Source organism: Desarmillaria tabescens (assembly GCF_030435595.1).
Source record: "Desarmillaria tabescens strain CCBAS 213 chromosome Unknown EV420scaffold_1, whole genome shotgun sequence".
Lineage (NCBI taxonomy): Eukaryota > Fungi > Basidiomycota > Agaricomycetes > Agaricales > Physalacriaceae > Desarmillaria > Desarmillaria tabescens.
In genome coordinates, this window is record NW_026848300.1 from 966,872 (window position 1) to 986,173 (window position 19,302).

The window sequence follows — 19,302 nt, forward strand, 5'->3', positions numbered from 1 at the left end:
ACGGACGGACACTTTGAGATGCAGGGCTGGATGTGAATAAAAGGGTCATCGATTCATCAAGCGGTTTGGGAGTCGAGATTCATCTCAGCTGAACATCGTTGATGGTGATTGGCTATAGTATGTAATGGACTAGATTACGTACCGATTTGTAGCTGGGCCGTCCGAGATTTTGCTGAGGCGTTTGTGTGAGGTGATGGCAGCGATGATATTTAAGTACGACTCCACGTGGCATATGTACCCCGCTCTTCCGACGACACCGACTGAGTGCTAGTAACAGATTTTCTTCAGTTTTCTGGCATGGCGGGCTCAGTATCGTGCGTCAAGAGGTAGAGTGACTTATCCGTGTGTATATTCATCAATCACCTGCTCTGATTTTTTCCCGTCGACTTGAGAGCGCAGCCCGGTCATATTTTCGGACTGAATACATGGCACTGGTTCTTTGCATCAGAAGACCGTACAGCTGAGATATCCATCTTCCGGTGCAGCATGGAAGAGTCGTACCTTCATTATCTCCCACGTCATCTGCTCTGATGCTTTCAATTAAGATGTACTCCTTTGTCTTCGAAAACTGCAAATGGAGCGTCTCGAAGAGATATGTCTGATACGACGCGCGATACGGCATCTCCCGAAAGTTTGATGCTTTTCTGCTCCAAGACAGTCAGCATTCATGAAATGAGATGCTAGGCAGCGATTCGGCCATCACTGCCTTTGCACAGTCACTCACACTCAGCGGATGTGCTAAGTAATACTACCGCGCTGCCAACCGAAGACTAGAGTCAGATAAGCGATTTTCCTGCAACTCTGTTATTCCCAAATCACCGAAAGCAGTGTTGAGTTTTACAAAAGCTGCTTGTCGTTCGGAAACCGATGCGCTAGCCGGGATTGGCCATACACTGTGCAGGGAATATGAAGATGACCATAAGCTTTCCCGCCGCTAGGCTCTCAACGTCGCGCTAGGAAACGGGCACCAAATATTCGTGACCGAACATGTTTCTCTCCGCACAAGTAATAACACTGCTCGGGGGCGAATCGTCGGTCTCTGGATTAGAATTCTTCCAGAGAATGATACATATTTCTTGCTCAGCCACCAAGGTCCAGCCTTGTCGGATAAAGGTATGACTCGCTCATGTGGAACACATGCGGCATTTGACTCTGCAACTAGGGCAACGCTCGGCATCTGCGACGCGTAAGTTATGGCAAGAAAATATCGAACGCTCATTCGCTCTTGGAAAACTGACTCGACCTTCGCTTCCGTCCAATGATGGGACCTAAGTGACGTCACCAACCCATTGTTGCAAATGCGTCCACGTCTCCTAGAGTACTTATACACCATGAAGCACAACTTGGGAGATTCATTCATCCTATTGAGCGACTACGCAAGCTTCCCCACCTTCGGCAGATCTCAGCGTATATAAAAGCCAAGACGCCATCTTCAATCGCCAGTCTCAAATGTCTTCTCTTCGCGAAATAAGTTCATCCTCTCGTGGCAGCTCGTCGTCGTCGTCGCGGTCCTCTGGCCATTTACACAAAGGTTGCGCATGTTTGAACTGCAGGTAGGAGATACATTGTTGCTATGCGCAAATATGTAACTGATTTTGCATTTTCCAAGACGTCGCAAAATAGTGAAATAATTACTTGTGCTCTCCTCTCGTTACACATATGCTGACCGTTTTTTCCTTGTCGATCAGAAATGCGATGGTCAGAGGCCCGTATGTGGGCCCTGCCTTGCATCTACAGGTTTTAGTGACTGCGAATACTCAGATAGAGGAGTAACCAGGGCACAGACTCTTGAAGAACAGATATCCGTCCTCCAAAGTCGAATTCAAGATTTAGAACAACCAGGTCACTCTGACTCTTCAATCACCCTTAGCCACCCTTACCATCAACATCGTCCAGCAGAGTTTGCGTCGGCGACAGGACAACCTCTCCTAGATGACGTAGTGCGCAATCTCCAACTATTACACTGAAGCCTGACTGACGTCCTCTGTTGTTTCAGGACTTCCCTATCAAGTATCGTGAAACAATGTGAGTATAATCATATTGTGTTTCCACGGGCCTTTGACTCAGATGCACCTCAAGTTTACAACACTTCGTACAACGAAGCTACGAGATCGGATTCTTCATGGACATTTCCCGTTTTATAGACTCTCTTTCCAGTTTCAGTAGAACACCGCCATCCACAGCACTTCTCAGCGCAGTGTATCTCTGGGGTGTTCACCTCTCTCCAATTAGCGAACTGTCCGCATACGAACCTATAGTTCTCCAGCGCGCGATACAAGCGGTCGCCCAAGGCCTCTCTACTCGCCATCCACAGATCATTCTACATTGTATCCAAGCTGAAGTCCTTCTCGCAAACTACTTTTTACGCAAGGGCAGATTGCTAGAGGGAACATACCATACAAGTACAGCAGTATCCCTCGTTCTTAGTGCCAGACTTCACAGAATTCGATCCACTGAGCCGACATCGGCTGATAGCCTATATGTAGGTGTTGAGGCTACGCTTCCGCCGCTAGTGGATCTGGTCGAGGAAGGCGAGAGGATAAACGCCTTTTGGGCAGTTCTCATTCTCAATAACTGCTGGTCCGCGGCTGATGGTTCCCCTTCCAATATATCGTACATGGCTCCAGACGCGCGAGTTGATCTTCCATGGCCATTAGATATGGCTAGCTACCACCAGGTTAGTCTTGTTGTTATCAACTCATAGTTGCCTGTATTCACGAGCTTCCCCACGTCAGGTCAATCGCCCCCCACAATATCGAACTAGTCACACTATTCAAAGGTTCCTTTCTAATAATACTGATGACTGCAATTCTATAGTAGCTCTTCACGCCAAGGCGTCCATTCTTTATGAGCAGGCTTCTCGCGTGGGCGCCCAATTCAGGCCTGGTAAGGCATTCTATCTTCTACTATATCTTTGATTTATCATGAATTTACAACACTAGGTATGCAACAACAAGAGGCCGCGCGTTTCTTCGCTACTTTCTCTACCCTCGAAAGGGTCATTCAGAGATTCTTGGAGGAGCTGCCATCACTAATAGCCATGGCAGGCCAGTCAAGCCTGGGAACGACCGTTGTCGTTCATACCCTTGCACAGATGGCTATGATACAGCTTCATGCCCCCTTTCTCGCCCGGAATCCTTCTTCTCACGGACGCACCGTGACAGGATTTCGTGCCATTGCTCAGATCATTCAGAGCATTGACATATCAAGGAGCCTGTTTCTGGATCCTATAGTTGGAGTATGTCCGTTCTGCTATGACGTTCATCAGCCTCTGAATTGTCGCCTTTAGGTCCTGTGGGTAAACACTTGCAAATTATTGATGCGAGAAATATCCGGTGGTCAAGGTGCTTCCACAACTGGAAATGAACCTTTGCAACTGCTGAATCTCATCATGGCTGCGATATCCACCGGGGCTAGACATTGGCCTCACTTAGGTTCGTCTTTGTTTCATGTCATTCCTTCGCATTGTAACCAAGCTTTGTAGAGGCTCAGCTCACCGATATTCGCCGTCAGTATACCGCCTCATTGCAGATATTTGGGCATCAGCATGGATAATGGGCCCAATCCCGGAGGGAGTCGCTTGTTCATCATTCTAATTCTTAATCGTTAATTCCATTGTTGAAGAAAATAGAGAGAATGGATTCCGTGCCTCCGTATTTCCGTGACCCTTGGCCGAAAACTTGTTCCTTTACATTTCCCGACTTTCTCCAACTATGTACGCAACTGCTGCTATAGTGGTAAAGTGCCTATGACGTTTCCCGGTTTATTCCAAAAGCTAGAAGATATTTTTACTTGCCGATCCAGATCCTATAATTATCCCTGATCCGATGCATCCCGCACGATCCGAGTAGCCCTCCCAGCGGGCTATCTTAGGACCATCTTACGCTCTTCGTCATTGCGAGGCAACCCGTTAGTAACTGTCGACAATGCTCTGTATCTGACCAAGCCCTAGCAGTCAAGTTTCCCTTGGAAAACTATAGCAGCAAGGTTTGAAAAGAATCACTACGGATTGACTACGGATGTGCTCCAACTTTATATTGAACCTTCTTGTCAGCCCGGTGGCGCTCTGTTCATGCAAGCGATTCGAGTCATCATGCCGGCGTCAAATTGCTGCCGCTACTACGCCCTTTCCCGAGACCTTCGTTCGCCGCTTTGCGCGGTCGCATTCAAGTACTTGCACTACCGTGACTGCCGGACAGAGAAGAGACTTGTATTATGCATGAGAAACTCAGAATTCTGGAGGTATTGATATATATATGCCTCATTCTCAAAGACTGTCCTCAACTCGTCTTCCGTCTTCTCTAAGACCCTTAGTAATGTCGTCTTCGCTCGGCCATCGAAAATCCTCATCCACGTCTTCTGGCACTTCGCATCCCCTACAGAAAGGTAGTGCATGCTTGAATTGCCGGTACGATGTTCAATTTCGAAAAATCCTAAGCTGCAAGGCTAACAATTTACCAGACGCAGGAAAGTGGTGGGTGTCCTGACCGACGGCGTTCGTGCAAGCCGGAAGACCCTCGGAACTGAACTTTTACGTATGCTTTAGAAATGCGACGGTGTAAAGCCCATATGTGGGACCTGCGCGTCTGTACCTGCCTTACGGGACTGCGAATATAGCGACTCTGGAACTACGCGAACGCAGCTTCTCGAAGAACAAATTGCCATTTTTGAATCTCGAATTCGCGAGCTTGAAGCCTTACCCGCAAATTCTAATGCAGCGGTCAGACTTACTCAGCCATATTCAGTGGCTGGAAACTTGCAGAGTTCTCAGCATCAAGCCTCAAGCTCTGGTACGTCGCCGGTCCATTCATGCGTGAAGGTGAATTCTCATGTCCCGCTTCAGCGTCGAGCTTTTCGCCCAATCCTGCGTCTCCTCACTTGCTGTCCGTACCGGAGGTATGTTAAAGAATCAGAGTATCTGTTCTTTTTTCACGAAACTTGATATCACCATAACTTGTAGAAGCTCCCGGTACAACTCCACCAAGCGATGTGAGTTTCTATCTCCTTCCTCATACATAATAATTTTATGCCCTTGATAGAATCGGTTCTTTTTTGCGATGTTGCACCGAGATTGGATTTTTTCTCAACGTAGGACGCTTTACCAACACGGTTATGAATGTTGACGATTTTGGATGGGAACCACCTTCTATTGCATTGCTCCAGGCAGTCTATCTGTGGGGCGTCCATCTATCCACTTCCCCAGAACTATTGACTCTTGAGCCCTACTTTTTGTCTACCGCAGTGCAGCAGACTTCCGCAGCTCTGTCAAGTACTCATACACACAAGATCATCCATCGTACTCAAGCAGAAGTTCTTCTCGCGCAATATTTCTTCCGAAACGCAAGGATGCTTGAAGGGAAGTACCATACTAGTGCCGCTGTTTCCCTCCTCCTCGGTGCAAGATTCCACAAAATTCGCTCGATTGAAGGAGGCGGGGTCGTGGGTCTCCCCGATCCTAGTGATCTTGTCGAGGAAGGAGAGAGAACTAACGGATTCTGGACTGTTATGATACTCAATAACTGCTGGACTCCCTTAGAGTCGAATATCATATACGAAACGATTGATACACCCTGGCCATTGGAAATGCAATCATATTCGCAGGTGTGTTCCTAGCCATTGTCGTCAACACACCGTTTACTTTTACTCTTTTGAAGATTTATCGTTCTCCCGAATTCCGAACGAGTCAAACTGTCCAGAAGTTTTTGTCTCGTGCAGTTCCTGACGGCAGCGATGGGGCTTCTATGATTGCGTTATATGCGAAAGCCAGTATTCTATTCGAAAGGTCGTCGACAATCAGTCACCGGTTCCAGCCTAGTTGGTCTTATACATGCTCTTCGAAGTACATCTATTGATCTATTAACAGACATGCCTCAGTCATTAGCGCGACAATTCTTTGACTCTTTTTCTGCTCAGGACGCTTTAGTCCAGCGATTCTTGCAAGATATGCCGTCGATACCCGCAATGACAGCAGCCATCTCGCATGGGATGGCTCTTATGATCTATACTCTTGCGTATTCCGCCGTGATCCAGCTGCATAGGCCGTTTATTGCGATTAACCCAGCATCCAGGGGACGTATCATTTCTTCTGTTCGACCAATCGTTCACATTCTAGATACCATCAATGTTGCAGAAGTTCTGTCGCTTAACGCATTTCTGGCCGTGAGCCTGTTGGGATCTCTTACACGTGACGCTGCTGACGTTTGTCGTAGGTTCTATGGACTTATGTATGTCAGTTTCTTATCCAAGAGATATCTGATGCACGCGACGACAGCATTAATTCGTCAGGGGCGCCAAGTGAGCCCGTTCAGCTGCTTAAATCACTGATGACTACCATGTCTAGTGTCGCAGAACGAGGGAAAATATTCGGTAAGACATTCGTGATGAATATTAATAGCGTACCCTTTCTAATATCTTATTAGAATCACAGTTGGCCATTGTCAGAGAACGTCATGCCCAAGCGTTTAGTTAGACAATTAGATTTAACTTAGTTGAGTCGATAAATACCTTCGATAGATAATACCTTATGGCGCTGTTTCTTTCAATACCTACAATAGTGTACTAGCCTATGTATAATTTTAGAGATACTTACTTTGATAATTCCTTTTGCTTGTATTGCCCTCTGAATTTCGACGGATGGAGAACTTGAGCTAGGACAGATTTGGCAGTTGCCGATTGCGGCGATTTATCCCGGCTAAACTTGTGGCGACGCTGACATAATTATGACGGAACCAAGGCATCCAAGTTACCACGTTCTCGCCTACCGTGCTTCACGTTGCTTTCCACCACTATTAAGTCCAATATATGAGCACACGGCCGCTCTCCCTACACGTCTCTGCGCTTAGTGACGGCGAGTACGCCGCATATACCTCGATTCTCGATGGCATCGCACCGGCAGACGACGAGAACTTGAATGTGCGAGAGACCAGAGCATGGCTAAGGGGACGATATCCCGATGCCCCGGTAGACAATGTGCTCAAGATTTTCTCACCGAAGCTGGCGTTGAAGGACACATTGACGAGAGGACAGTTCTACGTCGCGATGCGCCTTCTCGCGCATGCGCAGGCGGAACCGGGACGAGAGCTGGATCGAGGCCTGGCATTTATCCAGCGTACGTATATATATTAGTAAAGTTTGTTTATTTTACTGACTAGTCACGTTTTGGTAGCCCAACTACCCTCACCGCCATTATCAGCCTCCCCGCCGCCTCCTTCAACTTCGCCGCCGCCGCAAACTAATCCATTCACGCCTGGTCACCGTCCCAACAACCCTTTTACAGCTTCTCCGTCGCGAAGACCATCGACGACGTCCTTGCCACCGCCACGACCACCTTCTATCTCTCCCACACGGCGACCACCACCGCCTCTAAAACCGGCATCAACCTCACTGCCTGCTACACCAGCACGACCAACGGCCCGATCTACTTCACCTAACAAACCGTCTATATCCGCTCCAGCGCCAGATCTTCCCCCACGCAAACCCAGCAAACCCCTCCTTCCCCCTCCAAAGAGGCCTGCCGTACCGCCTAAGCCATCCGTAAATGGCCCAGTTATACCTCCGAAACCTTTGTTACATACCAATGGGAAAGTGCCGGTTCACACAACAGTATTAATGAAGCAAAGTCTGCAGGCGAGTAAACAAGGGAGTGCAATGAAAAAGGCCGAGGAGATGCTGGAACGAGAGAGGATTATTGGGGTGCTGAAAAGCTCTTCCAATTCTGTGCCATTGCATAACTCCAATAATCCCTTCCCAGTCAAAAAGGCCAGTAGTTCCAGTTCCGACAGCGGTAGCAGGAGCGGAAGTGCGAGTGGAAATCCACTTCCCAGCCCACCGATGTCTGTGAGCTCCTTGGAACAAGTTGCACTGGCCACAGCCAAGTCGGGACCGCCTCCACGACACCCAGCGCTCAGTGAGGATGGAAGTAGACCGCCGCCTCGTCATCCAGGACTCAGTGATGACGGAAACATTGGGCGTGGACCTGCGAGTGTCTCAACTGGAACGTTAGGTCGGAGCAAGACCCTTCATCATCACTCATCCTCAACTTCTTCCATGGGTCTCAGTGCATCCACCATTGGACTTGGGAGCCGAAGGAAGAGACCGGAAAGTGTACAGCTTATAGCAAGGGAAGCTGAAGACGGAGTGGCCTTCCTATCGCGTCATGCTAGCTTAGGTCCTGGTCTTCAGAAAAAGCTTCACGGACTTCAAGGATTTGTGGAAACCCATGAGCGGAGAGAGTGGGGAAAACGTGGCGTGCAGGAGGAGAGAGAGGGTCTGATGTACGAAGAAAGACTTCCGAACGGAAGGTGGGGTGATACTGTTGAAAGTGCTGAAAGTGGAGCAGAGACACCGACCGTTGAACTCGAGAGGGACAACCTGAAGTGGCCAGTGCAGGAGGACGATGGATGGAAACGGCTATAATATTATGCCGCTAGCTTTGGAGAGGTATTCGTATTTTTCGTGCTTCATCATGCCTTGTGTATACTACAATATTACTTATCTGAAGAACCTGCAGGTTACATGTATATTATTAAATAATACTCATACTGGGAGATCGGTGCAATCTAGACATCTGCAGTCATCGATTCTTTCGTTTGGAATATGAGAATTAGAAGGATGACGGACTTACTAGTGGTCACGTCAAGACAGGCCTGCGGTAAATGGCTCATCGAGATAGAAGCATCATCAATCAGAAAGTAAGTAAATCACTGAAGAGAGATGCTAGCAGCCGCATACCCACTAAAGATCTTCGATAACTAAAACCATATTCTGACAGCAATCGACCTGAATATTGTACGTACAACAAATATAACCTGGGAATCGCGAGAATACCGATTGCCTACTTTCTATATATCGTAGATTTCTCCGTAATAGTCGTGTCTTTGATTGATGCTTCCTGAATCACCAAGGGGGCTGATAGCGGTGGCGTACAGCGTGTGTTGCGCCTTGATCCCGACTGTGGCAGTAATATTATCAAACGGCTTCGCGGTGACTGTCAGATAGAGAAATTCCCGTGGAGATAGTCATTCAGATATCGATGGCCGAGAAGCGATAGAGAATACTCAATAATACCACTTTCGAGGGCCACATCATCTCATATTATGCGTATATGTAGAAATGCAATAGTTTGAACGAAACCCAGATGAGCGCCTTGATTGATTCAGCTCAAAGAAGCAAAGAACGCACAGGAGATCGACTAGGCAACTGTGCCCATTCATCATGATAAGAGTGGGAGCATGAGTTAGTAATGAGACGAAAATAACGCCTTCTGTTCACACCAGTACACACAAGCGGTAAAAGTGAAAGCTGATACAGATGGTTCAGGCAGGAACATGTTTGTGTACCCATGTCAAGCAACGTTAGCTCAGCTGAGGAAACAGGGCTAGTACAGTACGCGGGCCAGTAAATCCCATAGTGAAGCACCTCAGAACGTAGAACGGAAAAGAGGAAAATACGAACTCTTTACGTTAACTCCTTCCGCTAGGCCCACTACCAATGTATTCTGCTGTAATTCCCCGTTTGCTATGCCCTTCTTATCGCTCCATCATGCTCCTAGGTTTTGAAAGAAACGTGAGGGATGGTGGATCGAGTCTTTATTCTGGGAACCTCAATATAGCACGACGAGTGGATTCATGCTCCAACTTTTGTTCTAAGAACATCACTGTAGCAGATATTTCGTCGCATCTGACATCAACATGACGCTCTTGCCCCCGTCTGTCCTGTGGGGCTTTGTTCGTCCTGGCGATAAAAGACGAAGAGATCGAAAGGATGCACTATCGCACTTAGCTGGTGTCCTGCAACCCAGCCATGTCCCAGCCCGAACCTGAATTCGCGCCCTTCGCTTTCACTGACATCGAATCGATGTCTCCTTCTCGTGCTCCCTCTCCCGAACGAGGAGACGCACCCCGCCGACGTCGCCGTGGGGCTAAAGGTAGCCATGCCGTCGCGGGAAACCAAAAAAATGACAGTCCATTTTCCGACCCGGGAAAGGATACGCTCAAGCTAAGGCTGGATTTGAACCTAGCTGTGGATATCTCTATCAAGGCAAGGGTACATGGGGATGTTACCCTGTCTCTATTGTGAGTACCTCCGCTTCATGAATGTGGCTTGAACCCGGACAAACGTTTTGAAGGGATTAGATCCGGATAATGAGCTGCGCCTGGTTGTGGTTGGCTGTGTGTTAGGGGCGGTGGTAGGACACCATAAAATAAGACATTGCATTGGCTGTAATGACTTTTATGACTTTTTCCATCTTGTACTTTGACACGAGGAACCGGTTGAACGTTCTTAAACACTTTGATCAAAAAAATACACATCAGAAAACTCGTAATTTTACATCAACACAAGCTTACTGTCAAAGATCTACCGCCTTTCCATCCAACTTGTACACTTTCCCTCCCCTCATCACGAAGCTCACCTTATCCAAAGTTCCTTCGAAATCATCTTCCAAGCTCCCTTCCAATGCGACTAAATCAGCTGCCCAGCCAGCTTCGACGCTGCCAAACCGAATATCATTATCTCCCGCGCCTCCATTCTGATCCTCCTCCCTGTTTATCGGTCTGATACACTTCCAACCGCCTAATGTGCCCCATCTCAGTACCGTTTTCCACGGTGCACCAAGTCTGACCATCAACTTCATCTCCAGAGCATTATCTCCGTGAGGGAATGGACCTGTATCCCCTCCACATGCGATATTGTCCATACCCATCGCTAACGCTTGCCGGAAGGAGGTCTGAACGTCTTCCCATCCCTGGGGACTGTCGTGCCGCATGGAATGATAAACAGCAAGGGTAGGATTCCACATTGTTGACTGCGAATTACAGAACGCGCCCATTAAAGAAACATCCTTGTACATTTGAGAGCCATGTTCGATGGAGTCCGCGCCAGCATTGAGAAGATTTGATACCGCTTCTGCTGTCTTGGCGTGTCCAGCGACTTTGACACCCAGGGCGCGTGCAGTATCAACCATAGCTTTGATCTCGCTGTACGTGAAAGTAGGTATGGCACGAGCTCCAATGACAGGAGAGACAGGCGCGACTCTAGAACGCACAGAAGAGTCTGATACTATGCTATTAGGATGTAGTGAATAAGAACGTGAAGCATACCTGCATAAATCTGACGACAGGTGAACAGGGATAAGGAAACGGAGTGGTTAGAGGACATACCTTGATCCAATCTACGCCAGCTCCGACCTGTCTTCTAACGGCTTTGACGCATTCGTCTATGCCATCAGCGACCTCTGCTCCAGTAACGCCTTCTATTCCTTCACTGTGTGGATGTATCGAACTTTTCGGACCTGCGACGTCTGAGCCCTTCAGGATGTCTCCTTGTTTCGAGCCGTCACGTACCATAGCTTCCAGTGGCAACGAGAGCACGATTAGCGCAGAAGTATCTTGGGCCAGGAATGATAGGATTCGGGCCAGCAAGGCATTGACGCAAGGCGAGATCAGCATCGCCCGCTCCTTCTGTTCCCAGGTCGCTGACCGCCAAGACTGAGCCTCAGTTGGAATGGATAACGGACATACATACCGAACTGTCGTGAATCCTGCCAGCAAGGTCTTTCTGGCGTGAACAGTAGCCCTGATGGTGCGTTCAGCAAGACTCTCCTTCGTTAGCTGGTCCATCCACGATGTCTCGGCATACGAATGAAGGAACACTAGCGAAGCTCGTCACTTGAGGATGAAGGACATGAATCGTCGCATACTGTGAACATGAGCGTCCACGAATCCAGGCAAAACCGTGAGATGGCGTAAATCGATGTCGACAGAGCCAGTGATGTAGTCATGCACATCGACAATCAGCTCAGTTCTTTTCGATACGACAATGAGTTGACTCGCAACGAAATCTTCAATGTTAGGGTTGAAAAGGCGACCAGCGAGGATGGTGAAAATGTCTCCGTTCTTGCTGGCGTCCATCGACAAGGAACTGCTCACGATGCGGAGTGTACATGCTGATGATGGCCGTGAATTATTAAAAAATGTCGATTGCTTGGCCACATGAGTAGCCTTTACGAAATGCAGACTCAACAACGTGAGATCTCGTTGCAATAAGAATTATTACTACTAAAATATTCAATGGACATGTACAAATGCTCTAAGCATTTTCGTCTCCAGACCTGTCGAGTATGCCTACCTCCCCCAACTAAACCACCCACCTGACTTGACATCCTCTGTACTCTTGCCGGCACGCTCTCCAAGTAGCGGTTCCCTCTCTCCTGACCTGGGCCTAACAGTGATTTCTAGCACAGGTCTCACGCCTGCCGATCTGACGTCGGTTTCGACTGCGCTTTCCAACTCGCTTGCCAGAGCTACCCTCACGGCGACTTCGTCTTCGCCTTCACCAATAACAAGTCCAGGCATCGCCTCGGGAAGAGGAGAGTACTGCTGTAGCGGGGTTAAAGGTTCACCAAAGTCGTCTATGTGTAGCCTGCGTTGCCTGATTTTGAACGCGATGCAGAGAGCCAGGAGAGTTCCTTGCATCATTCCAGCGACAGCAAAGGTTATCCATGAGGTCCAATTTGTGCCGGGTCTGGTTAAGAGGTCATTAGTGCGCGTATGCAGAAGGATGAATAAAAGAAGATGAAGGTTGAACTCACCTCAGCGCGATACTTAATACCATTAATACAGCACCAGGGCTTTGAATTAGCATCATCGGAATACTAAGTGCACCAACCAATCGTGCGCGCCAAGTGTGTATTATCTGAGGCGCATATTGGATGGCCGCTAGAAGTGCGGAGGAAACACCTACAAAGATACATAATGTTAGTATGGCGCATAACATAGAACAAAAGACAACATACCAAGGAAAGTAGCCCAATTAGCCAACGTCTTGTCCATGTACTGCGGTGGTGTGTAGGGGTCAACGGGAGGAGAAGCTGACGGGGTAGGTGACGTGAGAAGGAGGAAGAAGGTTGTGAAAGTTATTATTGCACTAAACAATTTATTATCTGAAGTACTGTCCACGAAAATATGTACTCACAAATGGGCTGCCGTAATCCAACCGAGAAATATCGATTGGCTCCATTCGGAAGTGAAGGTTGGCGTCTTCACTCTCCTATGTATCGGACGAGAATCATGCACGTCGACATCTATCTCCGAATATTTGAGATGGGGAGGGTAGTATATCATATATAGAACCATTCTGGATACGCCAGAGTCTCAAGTCAATAGTGCCATCAGGTGTGCAGAACGTGTAACTCACATAAACGTAAACATGGCCCACTGCAAACCGACTTGAATGACGCCAGCTGTCATCTCGAGGCAGCTTCCAAAGCTCTATACACGGCGTTGAGCAGCGGTATACAGCAAGAGAAGGGAGACATACAAAGAATCGGCAGCATCGGACGATGCCCCATTGCATCGTCACCCTAAATCGAAGAAGCTTCTGTCAGCTTTCAATTATATAGAATGTGATGCAGAACAAATGACAGTGACTGGAAAGGAAAATTGTGCTCTTGGACTGAAGGCAACGCACATGTTCAGCAGGCCCGAGGCAGACGATGTACTGCCCAAGAATAGAAACCATGGACTGAAACCTTCCGAAGAGCCTTTCTGTATGATTCTCAAGTGCTAAATTCGCCTCCGTGAGTTCGACTGGTAGCAAGTAAAAAGAAGCGACACTGACTTGGGGCACATACGAAATGACCAGTCCAGTACAAAGACCAAACGTCAATGTCGCCGTGAACCAGTCGTGTGTCTAAATAAATAAAAATTCCCGTAAGAAACAATACACATGGAGATGTCGAGCTACTCACAGGTGTACAGCTCTCCGACATGACTGGCGAGACAAGGAGAGCAGCAAGACACGTGTGGGAGAAGCACGCGCATACGGGGATCCGGTCCGACTGCCAGGCAGATAACCACGTGCGCCCCTGTGAAATACAAACCCTAACCTCAGCACCACCAATCGATGCCGCCTCGTTCCACTCCACCACTACGCCGCCCATTGTCGCCGTCGCCGTTCCCTCCCAACGATTCTGCGACTTATAGAGACTTGCTGCTCTTTGAAGAACGTCTCAAATCGAATGCAGCCTCGTTGCAAGCTCGAAAATCGCGGTACCAGTGTGCGTACACGTCATGTCGGCCGCAACCTTGACCCACTGATTTCTTTGACAATAGTATTCCTGCTGCAGTTGCTGCTCTCTACACTCTTCCTGCTCATTGAAATTGTTCTTCCTCCAGAATCATCTCTTCTGCTAAATCCTTACAGAGCAATCCATGCGTCTCTGTTCAGTTCACGGCCAGACTTCCGGCCACCGGCTGAAGTTCCGTTTTATCCCTACCTTCCCACCACTCTGCTCCTTATCTCTATGACTACGCTCGTGCTTTTCTTTGCTTCGGGAATGTATTCGGAGAAGATTGCCTACGCCAATAAGTATGTTCCACATGCCAATCGAGCATTACGCTCCTTCAACATGTATCTCAATGTACGGAAACCTGGATGGAACTTGTTTTTCTGGCGGAAACCACGTGCACATTCCCCGCCGCCACGATCTTCCAGCCGTGGATCCAGCGTGCAAATTGCACCTATTCCTCCTTCCTCCAACCCTCGTGGCGAGCTCATATTTTCCTCGCGTATATCTCAATCATTCCAAGATTCGTACGGCCGCCATCGTGCAACTTTTGAGCGCAAGAGGGCGGAGCGAGCTCGGCAGGAGTGTTCTAACACTTGGCTTGGAAAGGTTACGAATACTTTAAAGTTTTGGGATCGTAGCCCACCTGTATTGGACGCTACACCCACACATATGAGATCGGGCAGCACGAGGAGAAGGGGTAGTAGGAGTGGGACACCTCCAAATGGTCGACAGATGGAGCGAGAACGGGAGAGGTCAGGTTCTCCGCCACTCATGATGAAGGAAAGGGATCGGAGTCCAAGGCCGTCATTGCTTGGTGCCGGAAGTAGTGTGTCTAGCGATTCCGAGTAATGTGTCTCCCATAAAGTGAGCTTGTTTGCTAATATTCTTTCAAGGCAGCTGCCTCCCGTTTAATTGCCATCCTCTGAAAGAATGGATAGAATGTGAGCTTTTATGAAGAGATGTATTCGTGTGGTTGAATTACCATGTCTCAAGGCTAACGTTTGTATGAGCTTGTCTGATCGTCGGTGCGGCGGATTCCCTACGTTGATCTTCAAGATGTCCTTATTCGGAACTATCCCCAAGGAGCTGCTATCCGACTGTTGTCGACGGTCCTTCAGCACATTTATCAATTGGGGTGTTTGGCGCGGAGCCGGGAAGGAGAACTTGACGGTTACCGCCTGTCATGTAAGATGTGTATGACAACATTCCAAACATTCACTTGCATTTCGGAGACGGGCTTTCGATCGAGGCGTACAAACGACGATTGTCGCGTCGGGTATGCTCCGCCGCAGCTTGAAGACAAGCCATTGGTTCAGCCGTCGATACCAGCAACAAGCTACGGCATTGATTCAGGACGAGAATCCTATATGTCATACGCTGGCGTTAAACATATCTGTCATTCGTGACTTACCGCAGTCAGCTACAATAGTGTTTCAGAAATAAGCGTATTGGAAAAATGTCGTGGAATACCGGGGTTTTCGCGAGCTGCGCTTGCAGGTTGCGGTTCAACAGGACTTTCCTAACTATTCTAGTCGCCGTCATACTCGTGCTTGTTTTTGCCATTATTTTTCTCTCTGTGTATGTTCCAGAAGATGTACGCGTTGAAACGACATTTCTAATTTCAACGGCGATTAAACTGCCAAGGTTTTTATTCGGTTTTTACATTGGTTTGTTTTTCTGGAAAGTTCATCGTGCTGTCTCCACACTTCCGTTCAACCGACTGCGTGCCGAATGGATCATCGCAGATCTGCGCACCTGAACCAAAAATTATTTTTGATCGCAGTCTTCTTCTTTTCCGCAATTAATGCCGACACCTGCATTAACCCCATCGTTCATTACGGAAAGCAGTTTTGGTGAGGAACACAAAAGCTGGTATAAACAACGTAACCACCAAAGCAGGCGAATTATAGAAACTAAAATCAGAACTTCGACATCCGTGTGGGCTTTGTAGGTGGTACTATCAGTCAACTGTCAAAACATCCAGCCAAGGTACATATACGAATAATATTTAACGTCAGCGTTCACAGACAAATACAATATAAATGACGGAGTTAAGACGCAGGCTTTCAAATGAGCGAGGTTTACATGACACATGGTATCGTGCTTTCAGAATCAGTAGTCTTTGGGTTGTGTAGAGTAAATGGAGATAATGCTGCCATATCGGGGTTGCGATGTGGCTGTGTAATACAGCATTTTCTGTTATTGCTCGGAGTTGATATTACTTAGCTTGAAGAGATACCTACTAGGATCCACACAGAGGGGTCACAGGAATGGAGCATACAGCAACCATGCGTTTCGTGGATCTATTTTTATGTTCCCAGCACGCATGTCAGAGCGGAGTGAAATATTGAGGGACTAAAAAATTGAGTCTACCTCGTTGAATCATCGCGAGAGCAACGGAGAGAAGGAACATCAGCTTCTCATAGAAGCTGATTGCCTCACTGAAAACTTCCTGTCTTCCGAGTCGCTAGGAACCTTAGGGCGGTGGAACTGTGCCACCCCGCAATCGCGAGGCATGCTGGAGGGACCCATGAGCACATATAAGGCGTACCTTACGATCACGGAAAGCAATCAATTATGGAAGCTGTGTCTGGTGTAGCTCAACGGACAAAAATAGCGCATTTACAAGCGCCTCCGCACATGGCTGAACCAACTTGCTCATGATGCAACTCGAAAATAGTGTTACATATTTATTTCAAGATATGTATCTTTAGCACCAACGAGGTTGAATATAGGTATAAGAAATAAAGTAGTGCAAAGCGGCGAGCCTTGCAATAATCCCGAATAGATAGGCAGGTATATCAGGAGAAAAAACGGTATCATCAAGAGAGTGGTCCGTGCTCAAGACGGTATACAAAGAGCGATTAAAGTTTTAGTTTCAATATAATGAATTTCCGTAGTAGATCCCCAAACTACATGCCGGAGCCAGCGGTAGTCTTTCTCATTGTCAGGGCGCGCCATAATCGCTTTACACCGCTACTACCCGTTGGGCTTGAGGTAGTGGTCTGCGGTTGGGATAGTGTAGGCGGCATCGGAGGAAGCGCATTATGTCCACTTTGCATTGTAGATGAAGGTGGAAGGTCTCCAATACCGAGGAGTAAGAGCGCCTTTGCCTTCGACTTGCGACCTTGTGACGGAAAAGTAGACGGGGGCCGAGTAGGCGAAGTAGGTAGCGAGTTCGACGTGAAGGAGGAAGATGAACGTAAAGATGGACGTGTGGCAATATCGGAAGATACGACCCATGAGGTTGGACGATGATTGACCGGAGAACTTAGAGCAGAAAGGGATTGTCCAAGCGTGGTCTCGTCCGTAGCTATGCCAAGGAAGCTCTGGGACTTACTCTTTACGACTGGACGTGCCGCAAGGAAGGACGGAGGACGCGTTATCGGACTGAGATTAGTCGGCGTTACCAGGGAAGTACTCGCGCAACTTCCTTCCGTGCAGGTGGGAGAAGGGGTCAAAGCGCGTAACTGTGCGCCAGTTGACAACGTAGGGGGAGATCGAGTTGGTGTTGAAGGAATGGGAATGACAGGGGGAGGCGCTGGCTGCCTTCTGATGGTAGGCTTTGGTGTCGTTGGAGTAGGTGGCGTAGGTGTCTGGCAAACCAATTCAGTGGTCAGGTTGTTGCCACTTTCAGGGGTAGAGTATTCATGATGATCCTCGGATGATGAGAACGACAAGAAAGAGAATCCTTTCGTATGTTTTGATCGTGGCGCCGGGGCGACAACTACCTGATCCAAGACTTGAATGGCTGGATGCCTCGCAGGCACCGATTCAAGAGAAGAGGGAAAAGGAAGAGGGGGTTCGGCATTATGTGAATGAGCTGACGCGTCATCTGCGGCGGCTCTTTGAACATCTTTGAGTGAAGGGGATTGAGGAAGAGTGGTACGAGGCTTATTCTTCGGGGAACCCACAGATTGCGACCTGGCTCTCTTGAGAAGAGTAGACAATCGAGGGAGTGAAGCTACGCGTCTTGGAGGGATTGCAGACGTCGGTGGTTCCTGAAACGGTTTTAGAGATGAGTCAGAGGTGGACAAAACACAAACACCGACTTCAATGATAGGATCAGTGTGATCTACATCCGACTTGGTCGAAGAAGCCGGTGTTGGTAGTGAAGGAGCGGACGAGGCAGAATCTGACTCCGATACCGAAATCACGTCTGCCTCCTTGATTGTACCAAATTCGTCTTGGATCTCTGCGATAACATCACACTCGGAGGTGGATGTGGAAGTAGACCGTCTGCTGCGAAAGCTCCGCAGTGAGCGTAAGCTTCGGGATGTACGGATACTAGATGCGGAGCGCGTGGAAGTCGGCGGTGCTGGAGGGGGTGAGGAAACGGAGACATTCGGTGACTTGGAAAACATAGAAACAATGGACTTTCGTCTTGACATCGTCGCCTTCCTATCTGTGTCTGTACCTTGGTTAGCAGCTGGATGAAACTACCGAGAATAGGATCTTACCAAAGGTCGCCGATGAAACTTTGGTGTGCCCATCTACAGACGCCGAAGCCATGCTTCTTCTTCTCTCTTTCGCCGACACTGGCATTACGACATTAGGTGATCCCAAACTCAGCCTAGAAAACTTAGGGGTGGTGAGGTAAGGATTAGCAGTAAGCCACGACTGGTCCGGAAGAGATGTATACGACGAAGACGGCGAGGACGGGGTTGACTTGGAGGTATAAACTCTAGGAAAGTGAGGGACTTGGGTATGAGTTGGCAAAGAAACAAAGCTATCGCGAGGCTTTGAACGGTGTGAAGCATTATGAGGTGACGGAGGAGGTGAGGGTAACGAGGATCTAATGGGTATCATTGGCGGTGTCGATATGCGTTTGGGTAACTGCAAGTGAGCATCACTGAGCGAGGGCAAGTCTGGTGTAGAGGATATTCTATTTGGCTTGGCCTTTGCCGCGTCCAAGGGGGACAATTCGAGCCTACCGTCGGGAGAAAGATTGAACGACGGCCCTGCCAACGGGGAAGAACGCAGAGGACGACGAGAAGGCGGCGTCAGACTGTGTCGTCGGGAAGGGGGGACTGGAGAGGCCAAAGAGGTCGTCGCCATCGTGGATAGGGAGAGGAAGAGATAGATCTCCTAAGCGCTGCCTCGCTTCAGTCCGTCCAAATATAATGGCAGACAGGGGAGATTCGGCATCACGTACATCGCGATCGCCCCACCGGATGATAGCTCGGATAACGCTATGAGTCCTAAAAGCAAATTGGGACCGGGTACAAGAAGGC

The 19,302-nt window shown here is 48.5% G+C and overlaps 7 protein-coding genes across 7 annotated transcripts; 4 read left to right on the forward strand and 3 right to left on the reverse strand.

Annotated features, from left to right (window-relative positions):
• The first annotated feature begins 1,497 nt into the window (after window positions 1–1,497).
• On the forward strand, window positions 1,498–3,841 carry EV420DRAFT_25805 (uncharacterized protein). The gene is made up of 9 exons (XM_060481452.1): window positions 1,498–1,553; window positions 1,610–1,709; window positions 1,762–1,937; window positions 1,997–2,025; window positions 2,080–2,677; window positions 2,736–2,886; window positions 2,943–3,238; window positions 3,290–3,434; window positions 3,487–3,841. Exons 2-9 carry the CDS (start codon window positions 1,691–1,693, stop codon window positions 3,594–3,596), a joined length of 1,524 nt encoding a protein of 507 aa, XP_060339149.1. The 5' UTR covers window positions 1,498–1,553; window positions 1,610–1,690; the 3' UTR covers window positions 3,597–3,841.
• A 475-nt stretch (window positions 3,842–4,316) lies between these two features.
• Window positions 4,317–6,488, forward strand: EV420DRAFT_1472601 (Zn(2)-Cys(6) binuclear cluster domain-containing protein; the record flags this gene model as incomplete). Its single annotated transcript, XM_060469062.1, has 11 exons — window positions 4,317–4,408; window positions 4,462–4,474; window positions 4,547–4,790; window positions 4,844–4,896; window positions 4,961–4,989; window positions 5,040–5,601; window positions 5,655–5,814; window positions 5,864–6,159; window positions 6,210–6,294; window positions 6,341–6,366; window positions 6,420–6,488. 11 exons carry the CDS (start codon window positions 4,317–4,319, stop codon window positions 6,486–6,488), a joined length of 1,629 nt encoding a protein of 542 aa, XP_060339150.1.
• Window positions 6,489–6,671: 183 nt separating this feature from the next.
• On the forward strand, window positions 6,672–8,583 carry EV420DRAFT_1742092 (uncharacterized protein). Its single transcript, XM_060480039.1, has 2 exons — window positions 6,672–7,108; window positions 7,166–8,583. The coding sequence occupies exons 1-2, from the start codon at window positions 6,802–6,804 to the stop codon at window positions 8,413–8,415; spliced, it is 1,557 nt and encodes a 518-aa protein (XP_060339151.1). The 5' UTR covers window positions 6,672–6,801; the 3' UTR covers window positions 8,416–8,583.
• Window positions 8,584–10,078: 1,495 nt separating this feature from the next.
• Window positions 10,079–11,982, reverse strand: EV420DRAFT_1659320 (uncharacterized protein). The gene is made up of 6 exons (XM_060478890.1): window positions 11,699–11,982; window positions 11,524–11,650; window positions 11,343–11,473; window positions 11,160–11,290; window positions 11,100–11,109; window positions 10,079–11,058 (listed from the first exon to the last, which is right to left on the reverse strand). The coding sequence occupies exons 1-6, from the start codon at window positions 11,907–11,909 to the stop codon at window positions 10,349–10,351; spliced, it is 1,320 nt and encodes a 439-aa protein (XP_060339152.1). The 5' UTR covers window positions 11,910–11,982; the 3' UTR covers window positions 10,079–10,348.
• Window positions 11,983–13,793, reverse strand: EV420DRAFT_26494 (uncharacterized protein). The gene is made up of 10 exons (XM_060481464.1): window positions 13,748–13,793; window positions 13,618–13,689; window positions 13,468–13,562; window positions 13,318–13,360; window positions 13,195–13,268; window positions 12,973–13,134; window positions 12,794–12,924; window positions 12,590–12,737; window positions 12,127–12,522; window positions 11,983–12,056 (listed from the first exon to the last, which is right to left on the reverse strand). Exons 1-10 carry the CDS (start codon window positions 13,766–13,768, stop codon window positions 12,017–12,019), a joined length of 1,182 nt encoding a protein of 393 aa, XP_060339153.1. The 5' UTR covers window positions 13,769–13,793; the 3' UTR covers window positions 11,983–12,016.
• Window positions 13,794–13,891: 98 nt separating this feature from the next.
• Window positions 13,892–15,173, forward strand: EV420DRAFT_1494068 (uncharacterized protein). Its single transcript, XM_060470790.1, has 5 exons — window positions 13,892–14,056; window positions 14,112–14,913; window positions 14,962–15,009; window positions 15,062–15,093; window positions 15,152–15,173. Exons 1-3 carry the CDS (start codon window positions 13,903–13,905, stop codon window positions 14,978–14,980), a joined length of 975 nt encoding a protein of 324 aa, XP_060339154.1. The 5' UTR covers window positions 13,892–13,902; the 3' UTR covers window positions 14,981–15,009; window positions 15,062–15,093; window positions 15,152–15,173.
• Window positions 15,174–16,810: 1,637 nt separating this feature from the next.
• Window positions 16,811–19,126, reverse strand: EV420DRAFT_1659392 (uncharacterized protein; the record flags this gene model as incomplete). The annotated part of the gene is made up of 2 exons (XM_060478891.1): window positions 16,811–18,479; window positions 18,529–19,126. 2 exons carry the CDS (start codon window positions 19,124–19,126, stop codon window positions 16,981–16,983), a joined length of 2,097 nt encoding a protein of 698 aa, XP_060339155.1. The 3' UTR covers window positions 16,811–16,980.
• Window positions 19,127–19,302: the final 176 nt, after the last annotated feature.

Bases quoted from the DNA above. Each gene is read 5' to 3' on its own strand.
- EV420DRAFT_1494068 (XM_060470790.1), top strand. From the start codon at position 13,903: ATGCCGCCTCGTTCCACTCCACCACTACGCCGCCCATTGTCGCCGTCG. The intron at 14,057-14,111 runs GTGCGTACACGT...CTTTGACAATAG, and splicing joins TCGAAAATCGCGGTACCAGT to TATTCCTGCTGCAGTTGCTG.
- EV420DRAFT_1659320 (XM_060478890.1), bottom strand. From the start codon at position 11,909: ATGGACGCCAGCAAGAACGGAGACATTTTCACCATCCTCGCTGGTCGC. The intron at 11,474-11,523 runs GTATGTATGTCC...CTTGGCGGTCAG, and splicing joins GCAGGATTCACGACAGTTCG to CGACCTGGGAACAGAAGGAG. The intron at 11,291-11,342 runs GTACGTGACGGC...CAGACGTCGCAG, and splicing joins CGTTGCCACTGGAAGCTATG to GTCCGAAAAGTTCGATACAT.
- EV420DRAFT_26494 (XM_060481464.1), bottom strand. From the start codon at position 13,768: ATGTCGGAGAGCTGTACACCT. The intron at 13,690-13,747 runs GTGAGTAGCTCG...TTATTTATTTAG, and splicing joins TGTCGGAGAGCTGTACACCT to ACACACGACTGGTTCACGGC. The intron at 12,925-12,972 runs GTGAGTACATAT...TAAATTGTTTAG, and splicing joins TGGATTACGGCAGCCCATTT to TGCAATAATAACTTTCACAA.
- EV420DRAFT_25805 (XM_060481452.1), top strand. The intron at 2,026-2,079 runs GTGAGTATAATC...ATGCACCTCAAG, and splicing joins ATCAAGTATCGTGAAACAAT to TTTACAACACTTCGTACAAC. The intron at 2,887-2,942 runs GTAAGGCATTCT...TTACAACACTAG, and splicing joins GGGCGCCCAATTCAGGCCTG to GTATGCAACAACAAGAGGCC.
- EV420DRAFT_1742092 (XM_060480039.1), top strand. From the start codon at position 6,802: ATGAGCACACGGCCGCTCTCCCTACACGTCTCTGCGCTTAGTGACGGC. The intron at 7,109-7,165 runs GTACGTATATAT...ACGTTTTGGTAG, and splicing joins AGGCCTGGCATTTATCCAGC to CCCAACTACCCTCACCGCCA.